Source organism: Bubalus kerabau, chromosome 9 (genome assembly GCF_029407905.1).
Source record: "Bubalus kerabau isolate K-KA32 ecotype Philippines breed swamp buffalo chromosome 9, PCC_UOA_SB_1v2, whole genome shotgun sequence".
Lineage (NCBI taxonomy): Eukaryota > Metazoa > Chordata > Mammalia > Artiodactyla > Bovidae > Bubalus > Bubalus kerabau.
This window is the reverse complement of record NC_073632.1, coordinates 105,835,196-105,850,531: the sequence shown is the minus strand read 5'-3', so window position 1 is coordinate 105,850,531 and position 15,336 is coordinate 105,835,196. Positions and strand designations below refer to the sequence as shown.

Genomic DNA, 15,336 nt, shown 5'->3' with positions numbered 1-15,336 from the left:
TCTGACAGTTCCAGCAGGAAGACTTAGGATCTTATGCTTCTTGAAAGGAAACTTTCTCCCTGTTAGCTGCTCCAGGTCTCAGTCGGCTTCCTGCCCCACCTCCGTTTCCTCTTTGGGCTCCCTGTGGGCCTGCGCGCAGAGAGGTCCTTCTGTCGTAGCGGATGGCAGATTTCCAGAAAAGTTTGAAACTCTCTTCTCACTTCTCACAGACTTCTGCCTTTTGTCTTCCTTGGTTTCCTGGATTCACATCATGCCATTATTAACTGTAATTCTCACGGGACCTCAGGAAGGAGAAGGGGATATCGGAGTCTGCTCAGCCTGCTGACTGCAGCCGGGGCTCTTGCAGGCTTGCCGCCCCTGTTCCAATGTGCCTGCTTGCCCGCTGAGTGGCTTCAGTCGTGTCCAACTCTGTGCGACCCTGTCAACTGTAGCCCTCCAGGCTCCTCTGTCCATGAGATTCCCCAGGCAAGAATACTGGAGGGGCTTGCCATGCCCTCCTCCAGGGGATCTTCCAGACCCAGGGATGGAACCCACCTCTTTTAACCTTTCCTGCATTGGTTGGCAGGCAGGTTCTTTACCTCTAACCACCTGGGAAGCCCCCTTATTCCACTGCTGCCCCCCAAAGACTCCTTTTGGGTGTAACTTGCAAGTGTGTTTTCATTTAAAATTTAGCAACTGAAATAGAAATGAACTTAAAGGTATTTAATTACGTTTGTAAACAATTAAATGTAACTGCGAGGGGAAAGGACTCCATGTATATGTGATACACATTTGGAGCAATATGCCAAATATTACCTTAGTGCATTGTTGAAAATGGTTTTGACATAGCAGATCCCCTCGCAGGGCCCCGAGAACCCCCCAGGTCTATGTACCATACTTCTGACGATCACTGGACTAGATATTACTTTCATTATCATTTTAGAACATAAACAGTACAATGTGTTAGTGAGTACATTTATTTTATAATTTGTGCACCAAGAATGTCCTGTTTTGTTTTTTTTTTTTTTTTTTCCTAAAGGGTCCTTCTTGCTGGGAAGATGTCTTAATCCCAAACCGAATGAGTGGTGAATGCCAGTCTCCAAACTGCCCTGGGACCAGAGCGGTAAGTACGGGTCCAATCTGTTCTTTCATTATGGCATCTCCAGCGTTTACTGGGAAATGAGATTACAGACAAAATGCTCATTGAGTATTTTCCATCCATTTTTTTATATTTACAAAAAAGGTTATCAGATTCAGAAGTGTTCATGATATTCACCAAGAATTCTGACTGTATCATTGCCTTCCGGTGTCATTTTCCAGGAGACTTAGCCATTTGGAGTGACTGTGTTGAAACAGGACAATTTAAATTCCTCATAAGGTGATATTCATGGACTATAAAGAAGATTCCATTCAGAGTTTGGCAAAAGAAAATAACAAAGCTATACATTCATGCTTTTCCTAATGCTGTGATATTTTACCTTTTCATTCCCTGTCATTCAGAATCAATCTTTATACCTTTCTTAGTGGTTTTTGGACACAGTGGGCTTTTAGAAAGCCTAAAATGGATGGTCAACTATAAATGCAATCACCATCCTCTATTCGCTGTAATCTCATTTTCTTGCAAACATATGGCATATCTCTCATATCAAGAAGGTATTTCTGCAATGAGACCCTAAGTACTGAAGTTATTTTAAAAATAATATTATTATGGTCATGTTTGTAATTTGGATATTGTTACAATTTTTACTGTGGAAAATCCTTGGGTCCATCATTATCTGATTGTATATATTTTCCAATCTGTAAATACTGTCATGGCACCGACAGAAATGTCAGTGTTAGTTCACAGACTGTCACAGCCAGCCGACAGCTAAGGTCTTCTCTGGTAGAGTGTTTGAGCTTGATCATCAGACATGTCTTCTCTCTCCAACCAGCTGGAGGATTGCAAGGCTATGGAGATAGCAGTGAGCAGCAGTAAAAGTCATTCTCCATCAGTTGGGACTGGGGACACTGAACAGCTTTGTATTAATGCAAATCCTGGTGCAAAATAGTGACTTGTGTGTCACTGATAGCTATCAAGGCATAATGCAGTCTTGCAAGTTTGCTATTGGGATGAAATCAAAGTACATATATTTTTATTTGGAATAATTAAGTATAATTACATATGTGTGTATGTATGTGAGTGTAATATGTATATCTATGTAACATGCAGATATAATTACATTTAATAATAATGTAAATCCCTTGGTGCATATAACATTATGATCCCCATAGCATCTTTACAGCAATGTGAAGTCCTTTGAAAGTCTACTTCAATCATTGACAGTCTGACTGCCTCCATGTAGCTTCATATTAATTGGAAGGATTCAGCTTAGCAGAATAGACAGTCTTGTGTCTTTAAAGATTCAGCTTCGGATCAGTCAAAGGCAGATAGAGTAGGGTTGATAATCTTGCCTTTTCTTACTTGTTGAATTTTCAACTTACTTATGTATCAATACATAATGCTTAGTATAAATTAATTTATATTGAGGTTTTATTTCTGACAGCATGGTGAGCTGATACCCTAAAAAAATCCTTGCAGTACACACTCTATAAAAATACTGAATTGAAGTACAAATACGTATCTTTTAAATAATGACTGTGCTGATGATATAGTGAAGAAAAGTTTATAGGCCAAAAGTGTAAAGTATATATTTCTGGCTGTTCCCCAGAAGGAAAATCCTTTGAGCTAAAGTCACTCACCAGTAGGGGTTAGGGCTTCAGACCTAGAAAACACTGGTGAGTTTAGGGCCTCATTGGGGTAGAAAATGAAACCATAGAATTATATTAAAGAACCTCCTGTAAAACATGATCTCCTGGGATCAATTGGAGAGAGGAATGTTCTAAGGATAGTTGCCTATTTTATTTTCACTCTAGATAGAGATGTTAAATTAAAAATTATAGTAATTGACAGCAAATTAGCTAAATGGGTTAAACAGTGAGTGAATATATGAAAGAGAAATTATAACTTAGATCTGAAATTTGACCTAATAGAATATACTTAATAAAAGAGAAGTTAAACAACATGGAGGATAAAATTAGATTTCCGAATAAAATAATAGAACAGTGGAAAGGTAATATTTTAAAAGGTAATGAGGTACTTACCTGGCACTGATTAGGACTCCGTGCTTCCACTGCAAGGATACAGGTTTGATCCGTGGTCAGAGGACTAAGATCCAGCATGCCACATGATGCTACCAAAAACAGTAATAATAATAAAGCAGGACTTTCCACAATTTTTAAGACCCAAGAATCCCAAGGGGTAAGAATAAAATGAAAGTCACACCTAAATCCATCAGTGAAACTGTGGAACATAGAGGTCAGAGAGAAAATTTGAAAAGCGGCAGAGTGAAGACCAGTTGCTACACAGGAGAAAGAATCGATAGTTATTTAATCAGTAGCAACATCAGAAGGCAGGTGAGATGAGAACAGTATCTTCAAAACTGAATGAAAATAAATGCTAAACTAAAATTGATTTAAGAAAAATCTTCTAAAAAGTTAAGAACAACAACCAAAAAGGCATTTTCAGGTAAATAGGAACACAGGGAACCAATATCCATCTAAAACTTTCAAGTAATTTCTAAGTTAAATTATTTCAGGAAGAAAGAGAATGATCCCAGAAGAAAAGCCTGAAATGTGAGAAGGAATGGTTGGAAAAAAATGGAAAAAACCTAAACAAAATATAACAATCAGTATGATAACATTTAATGATTGGAAATATAGGTAAAGATAATATAAAGTTGCTGGGCAATATTGCATGTAAGCTTGGAGCATAAAATTAAAGCAATGTGAAAAGTTTAATTCCTTCTTCTTTGTCCTTATATTAAAACCATGTTTCTGGATTGCACTTTTACTGTGCAGCTAGATATAAACCATGTCTCTTCTATTTTCTAAAGCTTTGAATGTAGTGTTTGTTTCTTAAGAAGGTGAGAAGATAGGCATTTTAAGTAGTTTATTATTTTTACATTTATGGAGTATTTTAAATTTTTGACACAATTTTACATAAAGTATATGTTATATTATCATAAAACCTTCAATTTCTAGCACTTGAATAAAATATCCATATACTTAAAATTCAAAAGAGTAGGTTCTGTAATGTATTCTTAATTAATATTTATGCACTTAAAGATTACCTCAATCATTTTACATAGCAGTAACTTTCACCTTAGTTTATAAGACTACAAATATAAACTTGACCTTACCTACGCTTTAGGCAGAGAAATCTGAAATGAAGTCAGTTCTACACTTGTCCCTGCTGTCTTAGAAAGAAGCATCACAGTAGTTCTGAAAGACATCTTACCTTTTTATAAAAAGAATTCTAGCCCGCTCAAAGGGTGTGCACCTGAGAATAAGTGGAACAAAAATCAATTAGCATTTTTTCCATTAGTGAAATTAATTCAACTTTGGATATGATATGGATTTTTTTATGTGCCTTGGGGAATACATATTTTTTCTTACTTGCACAGATGTAGACTAAAGCATACCTAGAGCCTTACTCTCTAGGCATTATTCCTGAGTTCCAAATCACAACTTTTAAAAGTGAGCATCCCCTGTTTGTCAAACACTCCCCTGTGAAGGTGTCTGGCTTAGCAGTGCTTTTGTGGTAATGAAGGGTTTTTTAGCCAACTGTGAGATTGTTGCCTTTTCCCTCACACCTGACAATTCAGCAGTGGGGTTCAGGATCAGGAATAATTGCAGGGGGAAAAAAATGAAAAAAAAAATTTCAGTTATATCTTGTCTTAGTCTGTGGAGACTGCTATACCAAAGTGAAAGTCGCTCAGTCATGTCCAACTCTTTCCGACCTCATGGACTATACAGTCCTTGGAATTCTTCAGGCCAGATTACTGGAGTGGGTAGCTGTTCCCTTCTCCAGGGGATCTTCCTAACCCAGGGATCAAACTCAGGTCTCCCTCATTGCAGGTGAATTCTTTACCAGCTGAGCCACAAGGGAAGCACAAGAATATTGGAGTGGGTAACCTATCCCTTCTCCGCTGATCTTCCCAACCCAGGAATCAAACTGGGGTCTCCTGCATTGCAGGCGGATTCTTTACTAACTGAGCTATCAAGGAAGTCCCAAGGTATCATAAATTGAGTGACTTATGAACAACAGATGCTTACTTCTGGCAGTTGGGGAGGATGGAAGTCTAAGATTAAGGCGCCAGCAGATTCAGTGACTGGGGAGAGCCCACTTCCTGATTCTTAGATGGCATTAGCGCACCAGTTCTTCCTTTGGTGGCCAGGGCAGAGGAGCTCTGGGGTCTCTTTTAATAAAGGCACTAACCCTATTCCTGAGAGTCCTGCTCTCGTGACTATATCACATTCTAAACGCCGCCGCTCCACATACCATCACAGCGAGGATTATGCTTCAACATATGAATTTGAGGAAAAGACAAACATTCAGATCATAGCAAAGTAATAAAGTAATAAATAACCAAGGTCATTATGTTTATGCCTATTAAGGGGTGTTGATTCTACCACTTAACAGCCTATAGCATGCATCATATTTTATATTTTTGAGAAGTAATATTTGCTTAGATTCTTTTTTAGATTGATTTTGACCAGAGTTAAGCTCTTTTACATAGAATTTTCTTTCTTATAGAAACAGTTGAGAAGAATCTCTTAAATAGCTCAAAGACTTATTTCAAGTGAAACTTGGTACTAAAAACTATCCTCTGAATTATAATAAATGATGTAATTATTAAACTCAGTGTAGCAAATGGAGAGTTTTCATTTTACTCAATACGTAATTTATTTCTTTCATTTCTCCCTGTTAGGCTCAGTATATGTCAACTGGAACATTTGTTTGAATATGTTAATATTCATAGTCTCCATCTTTGGTTTCATCTTCCGGGAAGATGTTGACCAGGAAACAATGAATATTAAATAAGTGTCACCAAATATTGAACAATTTTTACTTATAAATCATTTGCATATTTTATGTCCCCAAAGTTTCTTACTAACGTTTCAGTTTAAATCAGATGACTGTGCTTGAAGAGCTCTGTTTTTCTTTTGGTTTCCTTTTATGTTGTTTTAGGCTTAACGAGGATCTCATAGAATGAGTCTTAGGGTTTCTCGGGATGGTTTGCTGGTGTAGTTGATGTGTTCTTATTTTTTCCAATATCTAATAATAATGGAAGAGGGGCTTTGTTTTGTTTTTAAGAAAAAATCTGAGGTTGACCAAATCTGAGGTTCCCTGAGACAGCCACAAAGGAAAGCCTGTATCTGCACAGTCTAGGAGCCACTGGCTGCATATCCTTGTGTTGCCCAATCTTACCTGCATTACGCAGTAACCCACACATCACAAGCATCTCCAAATGTGTATGCACACAATCCCAACCCTTGTGGTCCAGGGGCCTCATCAAACCTCAAGGGCCAGCTGGGTGGAGGGGGAGAATGGGGACAGAAGGCAAAGAGGAAGGCCTCACTGACTCCTCTCATTCTGCCCTCGTCCCTGGCGGGAGAGAGAGGCTCTCCCTGTGCTTACACTGCTCTCTAGGTACATTTTCGCAGTTCTGAGTAAAATAGAATTGCAGTCAGACTCAGATTATGATTGAATGGTATCTAAGCGTGACAAAATGTTCTTTGTTGTCTGACATGCAATTTGGGTGACAAACTAGAAACTTCTTACAGCATTTTTCAAAAACCTATCAAGTATTCAGACTCAAGGACAGTTTATTTCTAAATCAAGTTTTGAGTAGTTGAAAACTTGTGGGGGAAAAAAGTGTGATTTTTTTTTTTCTTTTAAAAAATAAGGTAAAATTTTAAGATATATATATTTTTTGCTGATGAGTCGCTCAGTCGTGTCTCACTCTTTGTCACACTGTGGACTGTGTGGCCCACCAGGCTCCTCTGTCTGTGGGATTTTTCAGCCAAGAATACTGGAGTGGGTTGCCATTTCCTTCTCCCGGGGATCTTCCCAACCCGGGGATTGAACCCGTGTCTCCTGTGTCTCCTGCACTGCAGGCAGATTCTTGACCCACTGAGCCATAGGGGAAACATTTATCTATATCTGTATCTCTATATATATATCTATATGTATACTATTGTAGAAGCAGCTGAAATTTTGTGAATTAAAACAAAACCTTTTAAATTTTATTTATAAATAAGTCCACTATGGAAAAAAATGTCATTTGTTTTTTAGGGAACTGAAGAAATTGAAGTCGTTTTTAAGAACTCATAGGTATTTGTGGCTCTGAAGTCTAGACTCAATTCCATTCAGTTTTCCTTTTTCTGTGAAATAACCCTGTTTTTATTTGAGTGCTTTTACAACTTAGTGGAAAATTAGATCAACAGTCATCTTCTCCATAGTATTGCTAAAGACTCTTGTACACTCTTGCAACACTTAGTCACCAAGGAAAGGAAATCAGTGTATGTGTATGCAGCAGAATACTGACACACACGAGATAACCAATGTCCACACCATAGTCCCACAAACATAACCTTGTTAGATTATGATGCCATGTTTTCAAGCAAGTGTGCAGTTTCTTTAATGTACATTTTAAGTATTGAAAATAATTCTTGCTTCCTCACTTCCAGGAAAACCCTGATCTGTGTGAAGTGTAAGTTGCTTTTTCACTTGATGTGCTATAATTCATATCTTATTTCATATACAGAAGAAAATCATGCATATTACCACAATGCTGTTGAGATATGAGCAATTTAAAGCATTTTTATCATCCCCAAAGGCTTCAAAAGTTACTTCTTAATTTTTCATCTCTCCATGGAATGATTTCAAACCTAGATATGTCAGTGAGAGGCTCTGTTGAAGGTTATGTTGTGGTTTTAGACAAGGGCCCCAGAACACAAAGATATGACAGAGGAATTTATCATGATTAACCAAAAAAGCACTTCAAGACTGCTGGGTTTTAGATTAGGGGAGAGGGTATATCAATTTACCTGAGAAGATAGCAAGAGGTGTGATAAGATAATTTCAATAGATTTGTAAATGAAATTCTGAGAATTGGAGCAAAGAAAGATTAAATACCCCTGTAAACATCACCAAATTTTTCAGCTGGGATGGTAGATTAGACCTAAATGGAAATACCAGGAATTGGGGACTGGAGGTCAGACTGTGATAGCCTCTGAGCAGACACACAGGAGGCTAATGGAGTGAGAAGAATAGAAGGAAGATGTAGGAGTAATGGGCCAAGAGAATGAGGCCTGCTTCTCCACCAGGAAATAGCCTTCTTGATCCTTCAAGCAGGTGATTGATGTGTCTTGGAGACCCACACTTCATCATGCCTTGATGGTAGTCATTAAGAAACCATCATCCCTCTTATTCAGGTCAAGCTAGCTCTCAGAAAGTTATCAGAGGCCATGATAAAATTTAGTTTGTAAGATATATGCTGCAAAGCACACACTTAAACCAGTTTACCAAACTTGAGATGTTGTACAGAAAATATAATTATATAAATAGAAAATAGCAGTGGAGAATAAAATCAAAACTGAGAAGAATTTCATGCACTATTGACTCACATGTGGGAAAACATTTAGTTCCACTAATATTTAGAAAACAGACATAGTTTGGGATCCTCATATCTGAATTTCCTAAAGTAGGTAATTATTAGTACTCAGTATACAGAGTATACAGTCCTCAGTACTCAGAGTTCTGGAAAATAAACTCAGTGCTGATCATCATATGTGAGTGTTTCTGTGAGATGTAGAGAAAACTTTTATGTGTAAAGATGGAAAAGCAAATTATAATTTAAAATGTGTGTTTTTCCATTGAGAGAAATATAGTTGTTTTCATACCAAGTATATTTTGGTTATGTTATTCACTGCACAGAAAACAAAGACTGACCTTCAAGCACTGGAAATCTGATTGGGAAGATAAGACTTTACAGAAATGACTTCAGTTCGGATTGAGCAGTGCAGGGAAAACGTGCACTGACCTTGTCTTCTATGCCGGCTCTAGGGACAGAAAAGGGAGTATTTCATTCACTGTTCTCATAGTTTGGAGAAGATGTCAGTCAGGGTGGGCTCAGCCAGTGATGGTTTTTACCCTGAACTACATCTTGATGAAGATGGATATGAAGGAGAGTAGAAGACTTCACCGTGTGAGAAGAAAGAAGAAACAAGACAAACCGGTGTCTCCCAGAGGCCAGCAGACCGGCACACAGCGTGTTTTTGCGGGGGCTCAGAGACGGCAATTCCCTCGACAGAGGTGAACAGAGAAGCCTCGGGAGCAGTGGGCTGAGGCGGGGACAGTGGAAATTCCACAGGTAGTGATGTCGCCAAGGTTAGGAGCATTTTATGAGGCAGAGGAAATGACAGGAGTTGTTATTGTTGTAGCATTGAGTCGTTTCCCACTCTTTGCGGCCGTATGAACTGTAGCCCACCAGGCTCCTCTGTCTGTCGGATTTCCCAGTCAAAAATACTGGAGCAGCTAGCCGTTTCATTCTCCAGGGGATCTTCCTAACCCAGAGATCAAATCCAGACCTCCTGTATTGGCAGGCGGTTTCTACCACTGAGCCCCCAGGGAAGCCCTAATGACTTAGAAAACTAATGGTCATTGATCCCTTATTAGCTGCCTGATCTCTGGCAGGCCGGAGACTCAGCACTCCTGTGGGTGCAAAAATCAACATCCTGAGCCTCCACGGAGGTCCTCTCCGTCCTGACGAGCTTGGACTTGTCACCAGGGAGGATGAAAGCAAAGCCCAGGTGTTACAAAGACACGAACCGGGATGGCTACCTAGAATCTGTGGGTTAGGGCACCCTTGATGGGGGCAGTGGAGGCCAGCGCTGGAATCTGCAGGCTGAGTCAGAGTTCCTGGTGGAGAAGCCGGAGGATACCTTCCGGCAGAAAAGACCCTCTTGCAAGAGCCCTGCTATGAGATAATGCTCTCCTGGAAAGTATCTGGAATTTTAGACATGACAGAAAATGGAGGCAGCGCACTTTCTCCCTTTCCTGTGTTTGTTATTTTTGTTTGTGAGATTTTACATAGAAGATTATGACTAGTTATAGAAGGAATCTCACTACACGAAACTTTGGATATTTTATAGGGTGAAAGAGAAGTTGAGCTGGCTGGCATGAGAGATATGATAAAGAGCAAAGAAGGAAAAAGAAAATCGAAGTATACAAAAATAAAAGATTATTTTTACACACTACTGTCTTTAAATCCCTGGTAAATGTATGAATCAAGGTAAATGAGAATCGGCATTTTGCCTTCCTTAAAGCTAGAAACAACATACAGATGAGATTTTAGTTTAGAGCCGATTAGAAGCACCACAGTTTTCTTGTATTTATTGGGTCATTAAGAACAGCCATATGGTTTCCTTGTCTCATCCGTTCACGTTTCTCCAGTATGTTCCTCAGTGGGGGTCTGTTTAGTGGTTGATTGAAATTCTGTTTTTCTTGGTTAACTCTCTGTTATCTGTAATCACCAGGAGTGAATCACCCAGCATAAAGGGTTTCCTCTCCACTCCTTTATTGCCACCCTTACTGGAAAACTGGGACCTTTTTCCTTTGCCAGTAACTTTTGAAAATATTAGAGGGTTGCAAAGAGTCAGACACAACTGAGTGACTGAACTGAACTGAGCTCAAAATGGGTTCCTACGTGAAGTGAAATTTGAGACTATCTGAGAGTCATCCCTTCTTCAGGATGATCCAGTTGACCGGCATTGTTTGCTGAGCAGTTGAGAAGCGAGTTAGAGTGTCTGTTGGTGACGCCTGTTTCTAAGTGCGTGTTTGTTAACGCCTGTGTTCTTTACACTTCTCCATTTGTAGAGCATGTCCTGTGCCTCACTTAGGAAATTATACTGTTTGCCGAGATTCAGGACTCAATAAAGCTTCCTGAGTCTAAGAAGTAAACAATAGTCTATTGGATCATGCGACTGTTTATATCTGTAGATTTTCGTACCTTATTCAGAAATTCAGTATTTTCCTGGACCCTAGCATTGTCATTTTCCCTCACAGTTATCTCGTTTATTAGTTTTATACCTGCCTTATAAAAACAAGCCATTTCAAAGAACCATTTCTCCATGTGCTTCTAACATTCCATTAAAACTTAAACTGATGTTCACAATTATGTCATTAAATGGCTTTATGTTAAGCAGTTAAAATTCATATCATTTAGTACAATGTGCAATATATGGAGAACATTCAGAGAATCGATTCTAATTTAGTATTTAACAGTGAGTACTAATAATTATTATAATGCATGCATTTCAATTTGGACATTTTCTTGATTGAATAATGAAATGCTTTAAATAAGTTCATTGCCTAAGGACTGCAGTTTGGTCGTGTACTTTGGCGATAAGATGTTTATCTCATGTGGATAAAAGCAGATAAAATTGGAGACAACTCTACACTGCCCAGCTATGTGGTTACAGCATATGGCTGCATAAGAATAAAACCACAACAGTAGAAATAAAAAAAGTACATTTTATTGGAGTTGAGCTAAAGAAGCTCTTTGGAGATGGCTTGTGTTTACTCTTATGAAATAAGCAGAGTCAACTGAACTGTGATAAAGAAGTTGCCACTGAAGAATAGGGTTTATCAGTCATGGTTATGGGACTACCTAGATGAACTCGATGACCACTGGATCCCAATAGAGCAAATAATGGAGAGATTCCCCATATCACAGGATTAGTCAGCATGCTACACAGTCATGATTACTACAAACTAGGAATTATAATCCACTAATTCCGATTATGATGCACTGTTTAAAGTATTTGTTGTTGTTCAGTCACTCAGTCCTGTCGGACTTTTTGCAACCCCATCGACTGCAGCACGTCAGGCTTCTCTTTCCTTCTTCATCTCCCAGAGTTTGCTCAAACTCATGTCCGTTAAGTCGGTGATGCCATCCAACCATCTCATCCTCTGTCATCCCCTTCTCCTCCTGCTTTCAATCTTTCCCAACATCAGGGTCTTTTTTCAATGAGTCGGCACTTCACATCAGGCAGCCAAAGTACTGGAGCTTCAGCATCAGTCCTTCCAATGAATATTCAGAGTTGATTTCCTTTAGAATTGCCTGGTTTGATCTCCTTGCAGTCCAAGGGACACTTCAGAATTTTCTCCAGCACCACAGTTCGAAGGCATCAGTTCTTCGTTGCTCAGCCATTTTTATTGTCCAGCTCTGGCATTCATATGTGACTAGTGGAAAAACCATCAGTTCACTTCAGTTCAGTTGTTCAGTCATGTCCAACTCTTTGCGACCCCATGGACCTGATCTTCTTCACTTCAGGTGGCCAAAGTATTGTAGGAAATGTAATGTCTCTGCTTTTTAATACACTGTGTAGGTTTGTCATAAGTTTTCTTCCAAGGAGCAAGCATCTTTTAATCTCATGCAGTTTAAAGCATAGTCCTTTAGAAATAATGGAAAGCCATTGTACTGAGTACTGTGATTTATTCTGAATTTCCCACATTTTCTTTCCAACGGTCACAACTAAAGTACTAAGCATTCTACCACAGATATCAACTCCCCCACTTATTAGGTACCAGATGCACCATGTGGTCATGCCAGAGAAATTAAAATACAGTTATATATCTGTGCTGTGCTTAACCACTCGGTCAAGTCTAGCTCTTTGTACCCCATGGACTGTAGCCCTCCAGGCTCTTCCGTCCATGGGAATTCTCCAGGCAAGAATACTGGAGTGGGTTGCCATGCCCTCCTACAAAGGATCTTCCTAACCCCGGGATTGAACCCAGGTCTCCCACATTGCACACGGCTTCCTGGCCGTCTGAGTCACCAGGGAAGCCCTATATATCTGTTAATATCTAATTTAATTCTGTCCACTCTACCTGAGGCTATACTCTGGTCTCCAATTTCTGTATGTACGTCCTAAGTCACCATTAACAATATATTTCCAAATGATTTTGCCTGATGGTTTATTCTTCCTGTGGTTATAGTGTAGCTTAACAGACAGAAGCGTGGCCAGTGAAGTAAGAGAAGCTTGATCTGAGATTTTCCTGTCACGCTTATAGTCTAATAGCCTTGGACAAAATCTTCACACTCCGGTCAGTTTTCTCATTTGTGAAACAAATATCCATGACTTTTACACAAGGCAGTTGGAATGAGTAAATGTGATAAAGGATATGTAAAGTGCTTGCGTCAGAGTCTCACATTGTAAAGGGATCAATACATTGTAGTTATTATGACCATAGCTGTTCTTATTCTAATGTATTGACTTTTACTAGGTTTGATCTCTGGCTTTTTCCACCAGTACTGTGGTCAATTGACCATCTTGCCACTGTAGTTGATTGTAATTTCTACAAATAACACCAAGTATTCAAATCAATAAAATTACTCTGACAATAACTTTGTAGCAGACTGCAACATCTGTAGTTTCCTTAAATTAAAATGTACTCAATTTGAATTTTATATAATACATGTATGATTGTGACATAGATAAAATTCTCTACCAGCTGATCTGGAGGAAAAAAATAAATAACTTAGTCACAATCACTTAGAAAAGCGTTGCCGTTGACTTTTTTCAGAACTATGCACCAGGATAATTGTCATAATATATTATTATAAATGGTATACTTGAACTGCAGTTTAAAGCTATGATGCCTCCATTATTTTCATAATAAATGTTGCTTTTTCTCATTATAAGAACATAATGTGTGCTGAAAAAAAAAAATACCCTTCATATAAAGTGAAGGCTAAAACTTAGGTTTAATCAAACCATGTGGAGAAGATCACTGTTGACATTGGGAACGTGCTTTCTTCTAGATGGTTTTCAAGCTATTCCTGTGTGTCTGCACAGGAAAGCACACTGTTTTGTAATGAACTCATATCTTATGTATTATTTTGTAATTTGTATCTTTTACATCATATATTGTTCTCATTTTCCTATCAAGAGATAAAAGTCTACATGATTGTTTTATGATTGATGCTATTCTGATCTGTTAGTGGTCCCCCACCGGCGAATGTCTAAGCTGCTTTACATTCCGTGATCTCTCTTGAGTACATCTCTGAACACGTGTCTGGTCACACAATTTTATTTATGTGTTTTTGACTGTGCTCGGTCTCTATGGCTGCACAGGCTTTTCTCTAGCTCGAACGCCTGGTGGCTGCTCTCTAGTTGCAGTGCGTGGCTTCTCACTGTGGTGTCTCCCCTTGTTGCGGAGCAGGAACCTGGGATGCACAGGCTTCAGAAGCTGCAACACGCGTTTGTGGCTCGCAGGCTCTAGAGCACAGCCCAGTCGCTGTGGTTCACGGGCCCAGCTCCTCTGAGGCTTGTGGGATCTTCTCATAATAGGGATCAAACCCTCGTTTCTGCATTGACAGGTGGACTCTCCCTCACTGAGCCACCAGGGAATCCTTGGTCACATTTGCAGAATATAATTTTAGAAGAAGAGGTGCTAGGTCAAAAGCATTTTGCGTTTAAAGTGTTATGATGCTTAATTCCAATAGGGCCTCAGGAAAGTGCACATCTGTTTTCACTCTCCCTAAAACTAACCCACTCCAGTATACTTGCATGGAAAACCCCATGGACAGAGGAGCCTTGAAGTCTACCATCCTTGAGGTTGCAAGAGTTGGACATGACTTAATGACTAAAGCCAACAAAACTTAGAATACAGTTCATTCGTTTTACTTTTTATAAGTGTTTTCAGTGGAACACTGTATCTCATGTTAAATTACCGTTCCCAATTACTAGGAAGCATGAGTAGGTTTCCATTATTTATTGCTCATTATTGTGGCTATTTCCTTTCCTTATAAGGACCCATTTCTTATAGTAACGCTTTATCATATATACTGAAAATATTTTTTGCCAGTAAGTAATTTAACTTGAAAGTCTTTATATGGTGTTTTAGAAGTATTTAGAACCAGAGACCAAATTGCCAACATCTGCTGGATCATGGAAAAAGCAAGAGAGTTCCAGAAAAACATCTATTTCTGCTTTATTGACTATGCCAAAGCCTTTGACTGTGTGCATCACAATAAACTGTGGAAAATTCTGAAAGAGATGGGAATACCAGACCACCTGACCTGCCTCTTGAGAAATCTGTATGCAGGTCAGGAAGCAACAGCTCGAACTGGACATGGAACAACAGACTGGTTCCAAATAGGGAAAGGAGTTCATCAAGGCTGTATATTGTCACCCTGCTTATTTAACTTCTATGCAGAGTACATCATGAGAAATGCTGGGCTGCAAGAAGTACAAGCTGGAATCAAGATTGCCAGGAGAAATATCAATAACCTCAGATATGCAGATGACACCACCCTTATGGCAGAAAGTGAAGAGGAACTAAAAAGCCTCTTGATGAAAGTGAAAGTGGAAAGTGAAAAAGTTGGCTTAAAGCTCAACATTCAGAAAACGAAGATCATGGCATCCGGTCCCATCACTTCATGGGAAAGAGATGGGGAAACAGTG

General features: G+C 39.1%; 1 protein-coding gene across 7 annotated transcripts in view; it reads left to right on the top strand.

Moving 5' to 3' along the window:
• The window catches only part of PRKN (parkin RBR E3 ubiquitin protein ligase), a 1,201,168-nt gene that overhangs the window by 566,687 nt on the left and 619,145 nt on the right, over nucleotides 1-15,336 (top strand). For all 7 annotated transcript variants that reach the window (XM_055536152.1, XM_055536157.1, XM_055536158.1 and 4 more), the window contains one exon: nucleotides 1,019-1,102. In XM_055536152.1, the coding sequence (XP_055392127.1) occupies nucleotides 1,019-1,102 (84 nt within the window). The remainder of the gene's footprint in view (nucleotides 1-1,018; nucleotides 1,103-15,336) is intronic.